The 14,300-nt window shown below is 33.5% G+C and overlaps 1 protein-coding gene across 1 annotated transcript in view; it reads left to right on the forward strand.

The window, feature by feature from the left end:
* LOC106663647 (syntaxin-1A-like) overlaps positions 1–14,300 on the forward strand; it is a 35,946-nt gene that overhangs the window by 20,496 nt on the left and 1,150 nt on the right. Inside the window, exons 2-7 of the mRNA XM_014388644.2 lie at positions 5,505–5,621; positions 9,007–9,106; positions 11,684–11,758; positions 12,615–12,809; positions 12,887–12,963; positions 13,039–13,176. Coding sequence (XP_014244130.1) covers positions 5,505–5,621; positions 9,007–9,106; positions 11,684–11,758; positions 12,615–12,809; positions 12,887–12,963; positions 13,039–13,176 — 702 coding nt within the window. The remainder of the gene's footprint in view (positions 1–5,504; positions 5,622–9,006; positions 9,107–11,683; positions 11,759–12,614; positions 12,810–12,886; positions 12,964–13,038; positions 13,177–14,300) is intronic.

The raw sequence follows: 14,300 nt of genomic DNA on the forward strand, positions 1-14,300 counted from the left end.
GCTGGCTAGTCAGATTTGAAGTTTTTTTTTTTGTTTTTTTTCGGGGGGGGGGTTATGATATTATATTACCCATGTAATATCATAAATCAAAAAAAAATTGAAGTTGAAAAACCATAAAATTTTGAATATCTGCAAAAGGGTTAAGAATTGGACCATAGTTTATACGAACTTTTTGTCACTCTGGAGGTGTGTAATTCACTGGCAAAGATTGTGACGCAATTAGCTTGACAACCTGTATTTGACGCCAGAGAATAAAATTTCAAGTACATATAAAAAAATATAAAATAATGTTTGATACAATTGAGCCTAGGCAGCAAATAATAACAAATTTAATGTGTAATAATCGTAGGCAATGTAGTTCTAGAAGTACACGAATGACACCGCAATCCTCTCTTCACAATCTGGCCCTACCCTTGCAGGAAAAGCATCCCAAGATCACCTAGACCTCTACCGACATCACTCAGTGGTACTTTAAGCTAAACAAACAAAAGAGCCAGCACATGACGTTCACATTTAGAAGAGATGCCCACCCGTGCACATAAACAGGCCCTCCATCCAACTAAATCCGAAGACCGCCTTCAGAAGATCATGGGTTCGAATCCCATCCGTGACATTGGCCCTTTTTATCTCAAATTTCGCGTTTAAAAATTAACTTATATGTAATACACAATTAGCACAGTGTGTTGTCGTGTTTATGTTTGTGCTTGCAATTCTGTGAAAACACATGAGAATAATCCAAAAAGAAAAATGAAGAGTAGTCTTCGTGTCATCAAGGTTTTGGTTGTTTTTCTCCCAAAAAGGACAGAGGAGGATCCGCAAGTCCGAACATAGGCCCCGAACCTATACTTTATAACAAAAACAAATATAGAATCCTCCAACGCAGAATGGATCCAAACAAAACAAAAGGACAAGTGGATAAACTCTAGCGGTGCTAGACATAGTAAACTTATGGTGAAGCAACCCTCACCAAGACTGACAAAAACACTGCTGCAATTGGAGACGGCCAAACTCAGAGGAGTGGTAGGACTAATAACCGGTCACTGGCATCTGAGAAAACATCTAGACAACATGGGCATATGGAACGAAGATCCCATCTGCAGATTACGTAATGAGGAGCAGGAAACAGCCCAAAAAATGCGAAGCAACAGCTGAATGGAGATTCAACCTGACACCCGAAAAAAACTTAGGGAATCAAATTGTACCAGCGACAGTCAATGCCCAGATACTTCTAAGGAGAAGGATTGAGTCTATTGCACTGAACTAAGAAACTAGGAAGGTACAATAATCCAGAAGGCTGCAGTGCCTGGGGAATTCAAAACCCTGCTTCCTTGTATCCTTATCGCCATACCATAACCAAAAAAGCGAAAATTTCTTTTTTTCCTTCTCAAGAATCCCCTAACATAACTTTCTTTTTAAATTATTAATTATGAATTACTTGAACATATTCTCTCTCTGATTACAGGTATTTCTTGTTATAAAATAACATTAAATAGTTATCAAAAATTGTATTACATACATTACAGAAGTTGAAAGTGAAATAAAAACTTTTTATTTATAACTAAGTCGTAACAATAATTTTTCATTTACAATAAATGTTTTACGTTTTGACACATAAGATCAATTTTAGAAAACTCAAAAAGTCCTTTAGTTATTAATTATGCTGTGGTTGCCGGCCAGGCATAGACTCTCGAAGTTGCATTGCAAATTAAATTAAACCTTCATCTGTCTTGATGACTGCATTGGTAAATAAGGAACTTCCAATTTTGGGGAAGAGCTTTCTAATAGCAATTTGGACTGGGTACATTTGAGGCCCTGAGACAGCTTTTCATGTATCGAGAAGTGATAATTATTTTGAAAAATTCTTTTGTCCATTAACATCCAATGTTGCATACTTCTAACTTTTTTACTTAATTTGTATCAAAGGCGATAATGCTTTTTACGGTAACTAACACTGAGGGTGGCATCGTTCGTTGATTCCTTTGCCATTTGATCTGGAAGCTCGTTGCCGATCGTGTACCCAAAAGCGCATTAGTCCAATTGAATTGAACTGTCCAAAGCATAACTTTCTAAAGGTGGTGCAGCACTTTTCTAGTTTCCTCGGCAAGCTCTGTTCATATTGATCGATTTTTTTAATGTCAAATGCACCCGAGTGTCGGCTATAATGATCACTTTTTCAGGTTATTCTTTTGTTGTTGACACATCCTAGGACGTTTAACTACTGACTTATTGTCATAACTCGAAAAACTTATTCTTCCAGATTCCTAGTCGGTATTTTTCAAAAATATGATTTCTTGAATAAAGACGCCATGACTGTTATTCTTAAACATTTTTATGCCTCAGTAAAGACATCTAGTTATCGTCTTTGAGTCGATCAAATATAAAATAACTGATTTTCTGAACTGTTAGGAAAAAAAACTTTTAAAATAGCATTCCTTGGTTTGAAAAATTTGGAAAAAAGATTAGTACACTCTTATCGCAGTCGTGATAACCTCAGTCATTTTAAGCTCGCTAATTTTGGAAACTGCTTCGAAATAGCAGAATATGATTTTTTTTTTTTAACTGTTACCAAACTCCGAATCAATTTATACAGGGTGTCTCTGAGATTTAGCACAATCTCCTACAGTTTTAAGATTTTCTTTTAAACTAATATCAGTTTTTTTTTTAATGAGAACTACTTAGTTCTTAACATACTTTTACTATCTTTTATAATAAAACGACGCCAAGATTAATTGCGCATTTCGGATTGATATTTCTAGTCAGATTTCGTCGGCTATTTGCTATTTTTAGTGTTGTTTCAAGGTTTTGTGGAATTTCATCTGTCAAAACATCATCGCTTCATTGGAATAACTTGATTTAAATTTTGCAATAAAACTAGACCTCTCATCACTCACTTTAGGAGGTTTAATCAATACCTAAACGTTTACGAGTCAAACGTAAACAAATTACAACAATTCTTTATCTTATCTCTGTTTTTGGCTCAACAGTTTGAACTCACAGTGAGATTTTTAAAAATAATTATTTAAAATGTCTTCATTTTACCAAGAAAAGGTCGATTTGTATAAATGAATTTACGCTTCTTTACGTACGATTTCATAAAGATAAATATTCTCGGGAATTTAATTGGGTCAAATTATTGGGAGGGCTAATATAAAACTTTTTTTTAGTCATTTGTTTACAAGAAAAATGTCAATATTACCGTAATATCTCTGATATCGAATAGTCTACGATATTAATAGATGTGTTAAATTAATAGAAAGTAGAACTTGTAGGAAACAATAGAATTTATACAAGACTGGCATTTTTGACTTCAAACAATTGCTAACCCACTTTCAGACAGGTACACATTCGTACACGCTCCATATCACTACAAATTTTGTCTATCGGCGTTGAAATGTTTCATATTCAAACTGTTAAAACACTGAAAATAATATCTAGAAATGTGCAAATATCAAGGTTTGGAGGAATGCTCAAAATTCACCGGTTACTGGTTCAAAGAAATTTATTTGCATTGTACAAAATAAATATTTTGTTGGATAACACATTAATACGATATTAATATTGTATTGTGAGTAAATTATTAATGTATGATTTCTTCCTGAGGTCTGCTGGGATGATCCTGCAGTTCAGCCGTTTCTGGTCATTCTGGTCCGCCTAGACCCAAGAAGAAATCATACAATCATTATTTAGTCATTTTCTGCGGTGGGTTTGTATTGTTGTCCTGCTCGCTTTTATTTATTTCTTACTATAAACGAAATGACGGAACATCTCTGACAGACCAGAACAACAAGTGCCGGGTCGGTTGAGAAGCTCTCACGTATCAAGAGCACATCTATAGGTGGACCTGTCTGAGAAGAAGGGCCACTGTCGCCCGATTAAGGATAGGCCATGCGAGGTTGACACTTCATCCTTATTTTTGAGCCAAAGCCCTCGTATGTATCAAGTATGTAGAGAAACGTTGCTCGTTGTGCCCCACCTAATTGAACGGTGCAACTCCTCGTTGTAAGCGTGTAGGAATACCACCCGATATGTGAATCGTCCAGCACGGCAGCGAGTATCTGGGTTCCCTGATCCGATTTTTGGGGAAACATGGTTCTTTTATTGTATATAGAATGATAGATTCACTAATTTCGTGGTCCGCTTGACCAATTAATACAATTAATTAAGGTTTTTAGTTGAGATGAAAAAAAAGCTAATGGCACGAGAGGGATTGGAACCCACGACCTTCGGCTTGATACGCCGCTGCTCTACCACTTGAGCTATCGTGACCTCGATCCACTCGGACATCAACTCCCCATCTCAACCCCCATCTCAAAGGTCGTGGGTTCGAATCCCTCTCGTGCCATTAGCTTTTTTTTATCTCAACTAAAAACCTTAATTAATAGTAATGATAGAGTTGTGTACCGAGCACGTATTGATAATGAATGAATTTATTAGCGCGAATGTTGAATCCATCCTCGATTCGGTTAGTTATATAATTGTGTAAACGTTGATGGTTGAAAGACAATAACAAAGAACGTATTTAGTGTGAGTGAGAGTGAGAATGACCTAGATGTTGACAGCATTCGGAGATTAGCCCCCAATGTCTGGCCACCGGACTGCCAACACCCAGGGTGGTTGATTCTCGAATTTTATTGTAAATTTTAAAAGCTGGAATTGCCTGTAGGCTGCGAGAAGTGATAGGCTCAACTTTGTACAACTCTGTGTATAAACGTATATACATGTGCAGGTTTGAGTTTATATAAATTCAAAACCAAATCCAATGCAACGAAACTAAACAGTTCAAAATGATCGGAAACGACAAATAAATTATTTATGAATTTATTAATTTTTAGTAACTTACTTGGTCACAGTCTCTCTCTCTCTCTCTCTCTCTCTCTCTCTCTCTCTCTCTCTCTCTCTCTCTCTCTCTCTCTCTCTTTTCCTCTCTCCCTCTCTCCCTATCTCCCTACCTCCCTCCCTCCTTCCCTGCATCTGAAACAATACTATATTATTCTTATATATAGAATATTAGAATATATTCTTAAAGATAAGTTATTTCTTATCAGTTGACCCATTTACTTCTCGGTAACATCTTTTCAGTATAAATAAAACTTCGATAAGACCTTTTTCTAAATCGCGCAGTGGCGTTGTAGTTTTAAGCCGTACGAAGCACATCCCCCCCTCCAGTGAAAGCTCTGTCGTCCTGATCGTATACATTGTTGGAATAATTGATTTTTGTCACTTTCACAATCCGGGCCCCCAGAGCGAACTTGGCCTCAGTTCTTCAATTCGAATTAATCAGCTTCGAAAATGTGCGCGGACGTCGAGTCATTTCCGATCATTATTCACGGAGGCGATTCGTTAAGGATTCAAAAGTTCCAAAAGGACAAATTTTAACATCGGATTAGGATATCTTTTCAGGCCGGATGCCTATCAAACATCTTTTTTTTACTATCTTCCTTAGTCCAAAGAATATTTATAAAAGTGATAAAGTGTGACAATTAAATTGAATATGTTTGTTGCAGATTTTACAACAAAGAGCTGAACGAGGGGAAGATGACGAAATCGGAGAGGGAGTTGAAAATATCGCTCTTCAGATCGAAGATGAAAACGCCGGTTACATGGAACACTTTTTTAAAGAGGTAATTTCTAAAAGCAAACAGCATTTATAAAACAATTTGAAGCTTTAAGACTTTGAAGAAGAAGTGAAATTACAGCCATAAAACTCACTTAAGATCACAGCTTAGAAAGTAAAGAATGAACTGTGTGGAAAATTATTGATCAATAAAAACTTGTGAGCAATTATGATATTTATGTAGTTTGGTCATTTCGGTTCTTTTGGCCTGCCTATCATCGCTGACTGGGTCGTTTCGACATTTCACAATCTTCATTCGTGGGTTTCTATGTTATCAATCTTGCTTTTTTTAAATATTTGCAAAGTGATAGGTTTTCATGTTAGGGATGTAAGTAGTACCACTGGCCTCCAAGAAGATGACGAAAAACTGCGTCTGACATGAAAACAGCGAGACTAAGTGGATCAAAATTGTCGTAAACGAACAAACTACAAGTTCGTCACCCCGGAAACCCAAGAAGAAAGCACACAATTTAGCAAAATTTATCTTAAATTAATATATTCTCCAATCTTAATTTTCTATCGCTCATTTTTAAGGAGTCACTGCCTAAATAGCAAAAGAAATCCTCAAAATTTTCTTTTTAAATCGCCTTTTCTAAAAAGTCTTTATTCTATCAGACTTCAATTCTTTCCAGGCATTTTGGTATAAATATAATAAAAATTTGCTGACCGGAAGTATTCTAAATAATTTCTTCAAAAGTGCAAATATGGCGTTTGGAGTCAAGCTCAGATCTCACTCAAAACTAATTTGCCAAAATTTGTTCGCAAGGGGAAACTTAATTAAGTTAATAATAATTAAATGGGAAAATTGGCCTCCTTTCTGTACGATTATCTACGGAACCCCTTGACCAAATTGTTTTCACGATCTCCTGAATTTGAATTTTGAAAATATCCTTTTAAAAACGAGTTGTAGTGTTGCAAATTTCACCGGTTTTTGTGCATGATTTGAATTTGTTGAAATTTACGCTCGAGTGGGAATTTTGATAAATTCATTTTCCGAGAAAAGTGCATCATCGAGTCAAAAAACGTACTTTTCACGAATAACGGAAAAACTGCAAAATCTATCTTGTTGGTTGTTGTTAAAATCGTCATATAGCTGGCAATATTTTTAAAAAATAAAATTTATTCTTGTACCTCGTAAATTTTAGTGATTTTTACTCATATCTGCTATATCACACAAACCAGTTCAAATTTTACATTTTTCCTCAAGACCGATATATTTTTTGTTTTGTTTTTATAGAGACATCCAAAAAATTGTTAAAAGGGCAATGCAAAAAATTATTTTTAAGTTAAAACAGAGACAAATGTTGGAAAATGGATATAGGTAAGATCTGAGCTTCCTCTTCTAAATGCCATACTTGCAATTTTCAAAAAATTATTTAATAATAGTCTCTTGGGTTAGGGTTGTGGTCAGAAAACTTTTCCGACCACAACCCTAATCCACTGATCCACGAGACTATTAATGAAATTTGCAACACTTCAACTCGTTTTTAAAAGGATATTTTCAAAATTCAAATTCAGGAGATCGTGAAAACAATTTGGTCAAGGGGTTCCGTAGATAATCGTACAGAAAGGAGGCCAATTTTCCCATTAGATAAGGTCGAGGCAGTGACCCCCTTAACGCCATTAAAAATGCAAAATTGTCCTGACATTCATTCTGTCACAAAAATACGCCCTTTTACAAAAACAAGCTGATTTGTTTCCAATTTCGTTTTCCTCAGGAAGGCGTGGTTGGAGTAAAAGTCCTCCTTTGGCTTGGGACCGTTAGCTAAAACTGGAACAATACCCCTTCCCACTCCGAGGCTTTTATTTTTAAGCTGTAGCTTTTCAATTTGAAAAAATTTGTAAATTTCTCAAAGTCGTGTTTTGGGGTCAGGTTCTAAACTCTACTACAAAAATATTCGAAGTCAAAGTAAATTAGAGTTAACCAAATATTTAGAACCTGAGATATTAAAATAATTGTGAACACCCAATTCAACTGCACATAAAGCAATGATAAGTACAATCGTGATGAAAAAAAAATAAACAAGGGAAGAAATCGGGTAAAAACTCACTGTAGTTTGTTGTTTGTTTTTATAAAGAAATATTTATTTGTGTTTCTTAGTGACCTGTTGTTTCATAATTTGTTGAAGTCGTGGGGAACGGTCACCAATGAGATAGTTTAGAAAAACACTTTTTTCATTTTTTTTTTGCCGACGTTTCGACCTTTACTCGGGTCATCTTCAGGGCATAAAGTGTTGTTCTATTCTTGTGGTGTCATATTGGTTTCGTGTGCAAGTGTTGTCACACAAAACCAATATGACACCATAAGAACAGCACCACACTTTATACCCTGAAGATGACCCGAATAAAGGTCGAAACATCAGAGGGAAATGAAAAAGGTGTTTGTCTATACCTCATTCTTGACCGCTCCTCATGACTTCCACAAATTATGCAATATTTATAATTGAAATGATCACAAGTAATATTATCTTCTTTTTAAACCCCTTCACTTTTCAATGGGCATAAACACAAGTAGCAAGGGTTAGAGGAACTTGAGAAATCATGCGAGCCAGCTTGTAACACGTTTTTAAACGACGCTCACGGAATAAGACGAACGATATTCTTCAATATTCTTCACCCGTAGAATCGGAAACATGAACAGAAATACGTGACTGTCGGCAATTAATAAGTCCCGACTCGAAGCAGTTCGTGTCCGAATTAAATGATAAAAGTCTGTAACGACATCCTCTTTTGTCGAACTGCCAATTATCCTGGACAAATTAAGACGGATCTTAATTCGAATTAAACTGAAGACAAAAAGATTAATATTTGCCTAACTTCATTGGAGTTCGCTCATAAACAAACATATTAAAAGTAAATGTGAGAATTTTTTTATGTAAAAGCAAATCACAATTAGTTAAAAATTAACAAAAAGACAGAAATATTTGGTCATAATACTAGAAAAACAGAACAGACTATCTGCTTTATCGGTGCTCATTTTTTAAACTAAACTTCTTAAGTGAAAAGCTATTAAGTATAATTATTGTTTTAGCATTGAATAGATCTACATAAACTACATAAAAAGGCCGTTAAGCAGTACTTACCTACGTTGAAAAGCACAGACTTTTTTAGCAGATTTGATTTCCAACACCTTCCACATTCGACTTCCTACAATTGTAAACGTGTGGTCTGTACTTTCAATTTGTAATGGGTTTAAACAGTTTTATGGCTTTGGTTGATTTGTCTCACCCAACGGGAGCATCGGTTTTATATCATTTTTATTTCTCTATTTTCCATTGATGCAATTCGTTTTGGGCTTAGTTTTACAAGACTTGTTTGACCAGGTCAAATTTTTAGGTTTTTCGTAAAACTAGAAACGGCCAACGAATTTGTAAGCGGGATTTTGTTTTCAGATGGAACAAACACGAGGATGGATAGACGAAATAAATGATCACATCACGATAATCAAGACTCTACACTCTTCTCTACTTTCTTCACCACGCCCTGACGAAGGTGAGTGAATCTTTTATATATATATATCGTCGGTTGGAAACCAAAAACTACTCAAAAGTTTCATAAAATTTATTTATTTATTTTCATTTAAGACAGGCAAACAATGCCTATTAAATAAAATATACATACCGTATAAATAATAGCAAAAAATTAAATCAAATATTAAAAATTGTGCTAAAGAAAACATGACAAAAATAAATCAAAAACAAAACTAGATCCGAATTTACAAAATTTGTAGAAATGCAGACATAATCTTATCTTAAAATATTCCTAATTTTAATTTAATTAAATATAAATATTGAAACAAATATATACTTTCACCCCGAAGGTTAGTTACTTCCTGCTGTGCCTAGGGTCTATACTTAAGGGAGTTTGCCTACCCTATTGTTTGGTGGGTCGATAATATCTCCCTTAAGCCAGATGCCCAGGAGATTGTCACTCCAAACCAACGGGATTAGGCTCCAGCTAAAGCTTTCAGCATACACCAATGCATGCCAACTATAATCTAGTATAAAACTAACTTCTATAATACAGTCGCACAAATAAATACATTCACACATTAAATACATTGCGCTCATTCTGATTAGTCGGTTGAGTACTCGATAATCCTCTATCGACCTCAGACAACATTGATCAACAATAATCTAATCTAAATTAGAGTCGATGGGGTATGTTTATTAATAATATTCACCATCAGTCCCTCTCCATTCACACTATAAATAAATACACGCACTCAAACAAAACACATAATATTTTTAAAAACCCAAGTCCTCCAAAAAGCAGAACAGGGGATCTTACTACCGTGCTGGAGAAAATTTCTTGAATCCGGCGTCATGCCTACATGCTCTCTGTAAAGAGTCAAGGCTCAGCTTCTATTATGTAGAACATGTTGAGCAACCTTTCTCTGCATAAGGGTCACCAACATAGGTTTTGGCCCAAAAGCTGATGCTGACTCAGGCATGACTGTTCGTTTCCGGCTCAGATTCTCGAGGGGCCATCTACAGTTCATGCTCTCGAATGACTTACATCTGTATGAAAGGGAAATTAAAATGATTAATCTAAGAAGATATTTATAGTTGATTTCATCAGATTTAATCATTAATCATGTTCAATAAATCTTAAACACTTATTTTGAACCTTCTCAATTCTATGAGAATGATATTCTTAATATGGAGACTAAATAATAGAAGAATATTCAAGTTGTAATCTAGAGAAAGAGCAAAAAAAAAAATTTAATTGACTGAATATTACTAAAGTGCTTGGTCTTTCTATAATAATACCGAACATTTTTAATGATAGCAATTTACAAATGAAAGAGAGGGTAAAACAGAATACAAAGATCATTAAAGCTATTGATTCTATGTAGAGGTTTGTATTTGCTATGAGTTCGAATCCTGGCATAGCCAATGGCGTTTTAAGTAGGAATAATATAGAGAAAGTATTGTGAAGTAGTTTCATCCTTCATCCACAACACTCAATGGGTAGTTGGATCATGGATGTTAAGACCTCGTGCACGACTAGTAGATCGTGTAACTATCTTTTGCATGGATCTCTTTCACACTGAGCAAATCGTGTCATTAGTGCCACAAACTCAAATAATTTAATTTTAAAAAGGAAAAATTAGGACCTGACCCAACTAAACCAAAACTAGTTAACTTTTTAAAGTGTGTATTTTTTCATTCATTGTTTAAAGGTGTTCATTGATCAAAGTCACGAGGAGCAGTCGGGAATGAAGTATTTTAAGAAAACACCTTTTTCATTATTTTTTGCCAAAGATTTGACCTTTTTTCAGTTTATCTTCAGGGCTTGGATTACAAAACATGTTGATTTGAAAAAAAAAAAAAAAAAAAAAGATGTAAATATAAATTTACAATCAAGTATTTTATACGCACACAATTGTACACTTTATGAGAGTATGAAATACTTCGATATTCAACCATTGGCCGTCTCAACTACACTTTCACATTAATAAATACATTCAATCTCAATACATACATGTGATATCTATCTATTTATACAATAAAAATAGATGTTTCCGCAAAAAATCAGAAGAGGGGACCCAAATTCTCATCGGGTGGCATTCCCCATGCCACTCTTTATATGGAACTAAGGAATGGCACCCTTCAATTAACTGGGACACATCGAGCAACCTTTCTCTGCATTCCAGACACATAAAAAATTAATTGTCATTTATATTACTGATATTTCCGTTTAAATAACCATAAATAGTGATCAAATTTTTTGTTAAATAATATGTAAATAATTATCTCCTTAACTTTTGATTATTTTCAAAGGTCTTATAAAACAATCATCTTTTATTGTATCTGTGATCTTAAAATTTTAAAAAACCCAAATTCTTCAAATGTTATTCTTTCAAAAAGACAAAATAATTAATTTATTCTTTATTAATTTTTAAATTGACATAAACATTTAAGACTTATTTTCATTATTTGTAGTTGCAATTAAGAAATTGCATTAACATAAGGCTGTTAATTGAAATTTTTATTGTATTATTCACCTATAAACAATGATTATTTGTACCTTTTGCTATATAATTTTTTTTCCAATTGTTCAAAGGTATAAAACAAGAAATAGAATCAAGGACAGCACAGGTGAAACAACTTGGTAAAAAAGTTAGCGTTAATCTTAAAGGTAAGTGTTTAATCAATTGTTGTAAACTAATTATCGAGCATGAATAACATTCCAATTAAATTTAATTCTTATTTCAACAAGTTCAATTATGCAAAAACTACATGCAGATTAGACAGTTAAGTTAAGACAGTCTTTATTTCTCATAATTTCGGTGATAATAATAGCTAAGTTATTGATTTGAAATTGTTTTTAAATATGATAAACGATGTGTGGAAATTGTCCGCCAGTGAAAAGAAATAAGATTAAAATAAGGCATTTTCTAAACAATTGGGAGCAATCTACCATATGTATGAATGGACCATCATCTCTCTTTGTCTCCTGTCACAACACATTACCATTTAAGGAGAACAAAAGCTTGAAGTTTTAAAACAAGAATTTTTTTTAAATGTGCGAGTAAAAGCTGATAAGTCAAAACTCGGTGTTAAAGATAAGAGTAAAATTCATTTATAGATAAAATTCCCTTTGTTACACTGTGTTCATGACTTGTGACTATCTTGAAACTCTTCCTTGACCGATGAACAAAACGCCATTTGGTCAGTTCACAAAATGAACAAATACAATATAATAGAAGCTCATAATATACAAAACTAAAAATGTTTTGGCTCTGGCTAAAAACAACCAACATTGTCTTCTGATTCTTACAGAACTGTATTCTGTAGTGTGTTTTTAAAAATTTCTTTCCAATAATGTGCGTTTGTTTTCTCAAAATTCTTATGGAACAATTTATGAAATTTTGAAGCCAACAAACCATTCTAGAAAATATTCGATCATTTAAATTAATTGAAAATATAGTTTTATTTTTTAATTTATATGGTGAACAAATTAAACACATTGTTACTATTCATTGTTGCCACAGCTCTTGAGAAAGGTATTCGCCAGGAAGAAGAAGAAATAGAGACAAACGGCAGGATGCCCGCCGGCTTGAGGATCCGTCGTACCCAGCATTCGGCAACGTTACACCTTTTTATGGAAGCTATGTGTGTTTTTAATTCTGAACAAGTCGACTACAGAGAAAAATGTACAGAAAGAATTCATCGAGTTATATCGATAGGTAAAAAAAAATAAAAGCTTTTGGTTGTTAATTAATTAAAATTTAAATTGACTTCTACCCTTATTTTTGTTCACCAGCCAAAGCTGTCGTCCCAGAGGAAAAAATCGAAGAGTTACTCGATCAAGGGAACTATGGCCCAATTTTTAATGGAGATGTAAAATAATCCCATGTTTCAAAATTGACTTTTTTTGTGTTTTATTTAATCAATTCATGCATTTGCCACTTTCAGATAATCACAGAGACGAAGGAAGCTAGAAAAGCACTAGAAGATGTTCAAGCACGGCATCAAGAACTTCTTAGTCTTGAAAAATCAATCCAGGATTTGAGAGATCTCTTTTTGGAAATGGCTCTGCTTGTTGACCAGCAGGTATTGAAACGATAATTTATACAACAGTTAACATAAAATAAAATATAAAACATTTCCATAATAATTGCAACAAATGTGAAATTGTCACTTTTACTGGAAATATTTGAACTGGTCTCCACTTTGCCAACCAATCATAATTTCACAAACTATTTTGTTTTTTTTCCACTATTAACATGTGAAATGTGAATTATAATCCTAATTTCAATTAATTAGTGTTTTTTTTAAACTAAGGTCTTGGTCAATATGAAAAAGTTAGTGTCACAAGAAGGATTCGAACCCACAACCTTTCGCTCAATTCGCCACTGCTCTATTGAGCCACAAATCGTGTGTTCGAATCCCACTCATGACACTAACTTTTTCATCTTAACCAAGACCATAGATTAAAAAAAGAATAATTAATTTAAATAATTAATATAGGACTGTTAAACATATTTGGATTAATACTATAATCATAATAATTGAAATTAAATTATGAGTGCGATTATCAAGTTTTACCTGTCTACGAACAAGTGAGAACTATTTTTTTCCTTTGTCTACAAATTGTCATGTTACTGACTAGTATTTTTTATGCTAAAATTAATAAAAATATCAAAGGAAATTTGATTGTAATCATAATAATTAAAATTAAAACAATAAGATTATATTTGCCATGTTTTAACTGTCCTATGAGCAAATTTTAACTGTTCTCTTCTTTAGCAACATATTGTCATGTTACTAATTTTATGCTAAAATTCACATAAATATCAAGCGAAATGTGAATTACAGTCATAATAATTGAAAAAAGTAAGAGCTTTTTTTAAAGGTCCTGTGAACAAATTTTAACTTTCTTCTTTAGCAACAAATTATCATGTTACTAATTTTACGCTAAAATTTTTTTTAATTTTTAAGTTAAGCAAAATGAGAATTACAGTCATAATAATTGAAAAAAGTAAGCGCTTTTTTTAACTGTCCTATGAGCAAATTCAAACTGTTTTCTCCTTTGTCATGTCATTGACCGGTTGTTTTATGTTAAAATTAGCATAAATTTCAGATAAAATGTGGATTGCAATCACAATAATTTAAATTGAAACAAAAATAGTAATATTGTAATATTTTTAATGCTTAACTGCCCTATGAACAAATTC

The sequence above is a fragment of the Cimex lectularius genome, unplaced genomic scaffold (assembly GCF_000648675.2).
Source record: "Cimex lectularius strain Harlan isolate CLEC.00 unplaced genomic scaffold, Clec_2.1 scaffold204, whole genome shotgun sequence".
Classification (NCBI taxonomy): Eukaryota; Metazoa; Arthropoda; class Insecta; order Hemiptera; family Cimicidae; genus Cimex; species Cimex lectularius.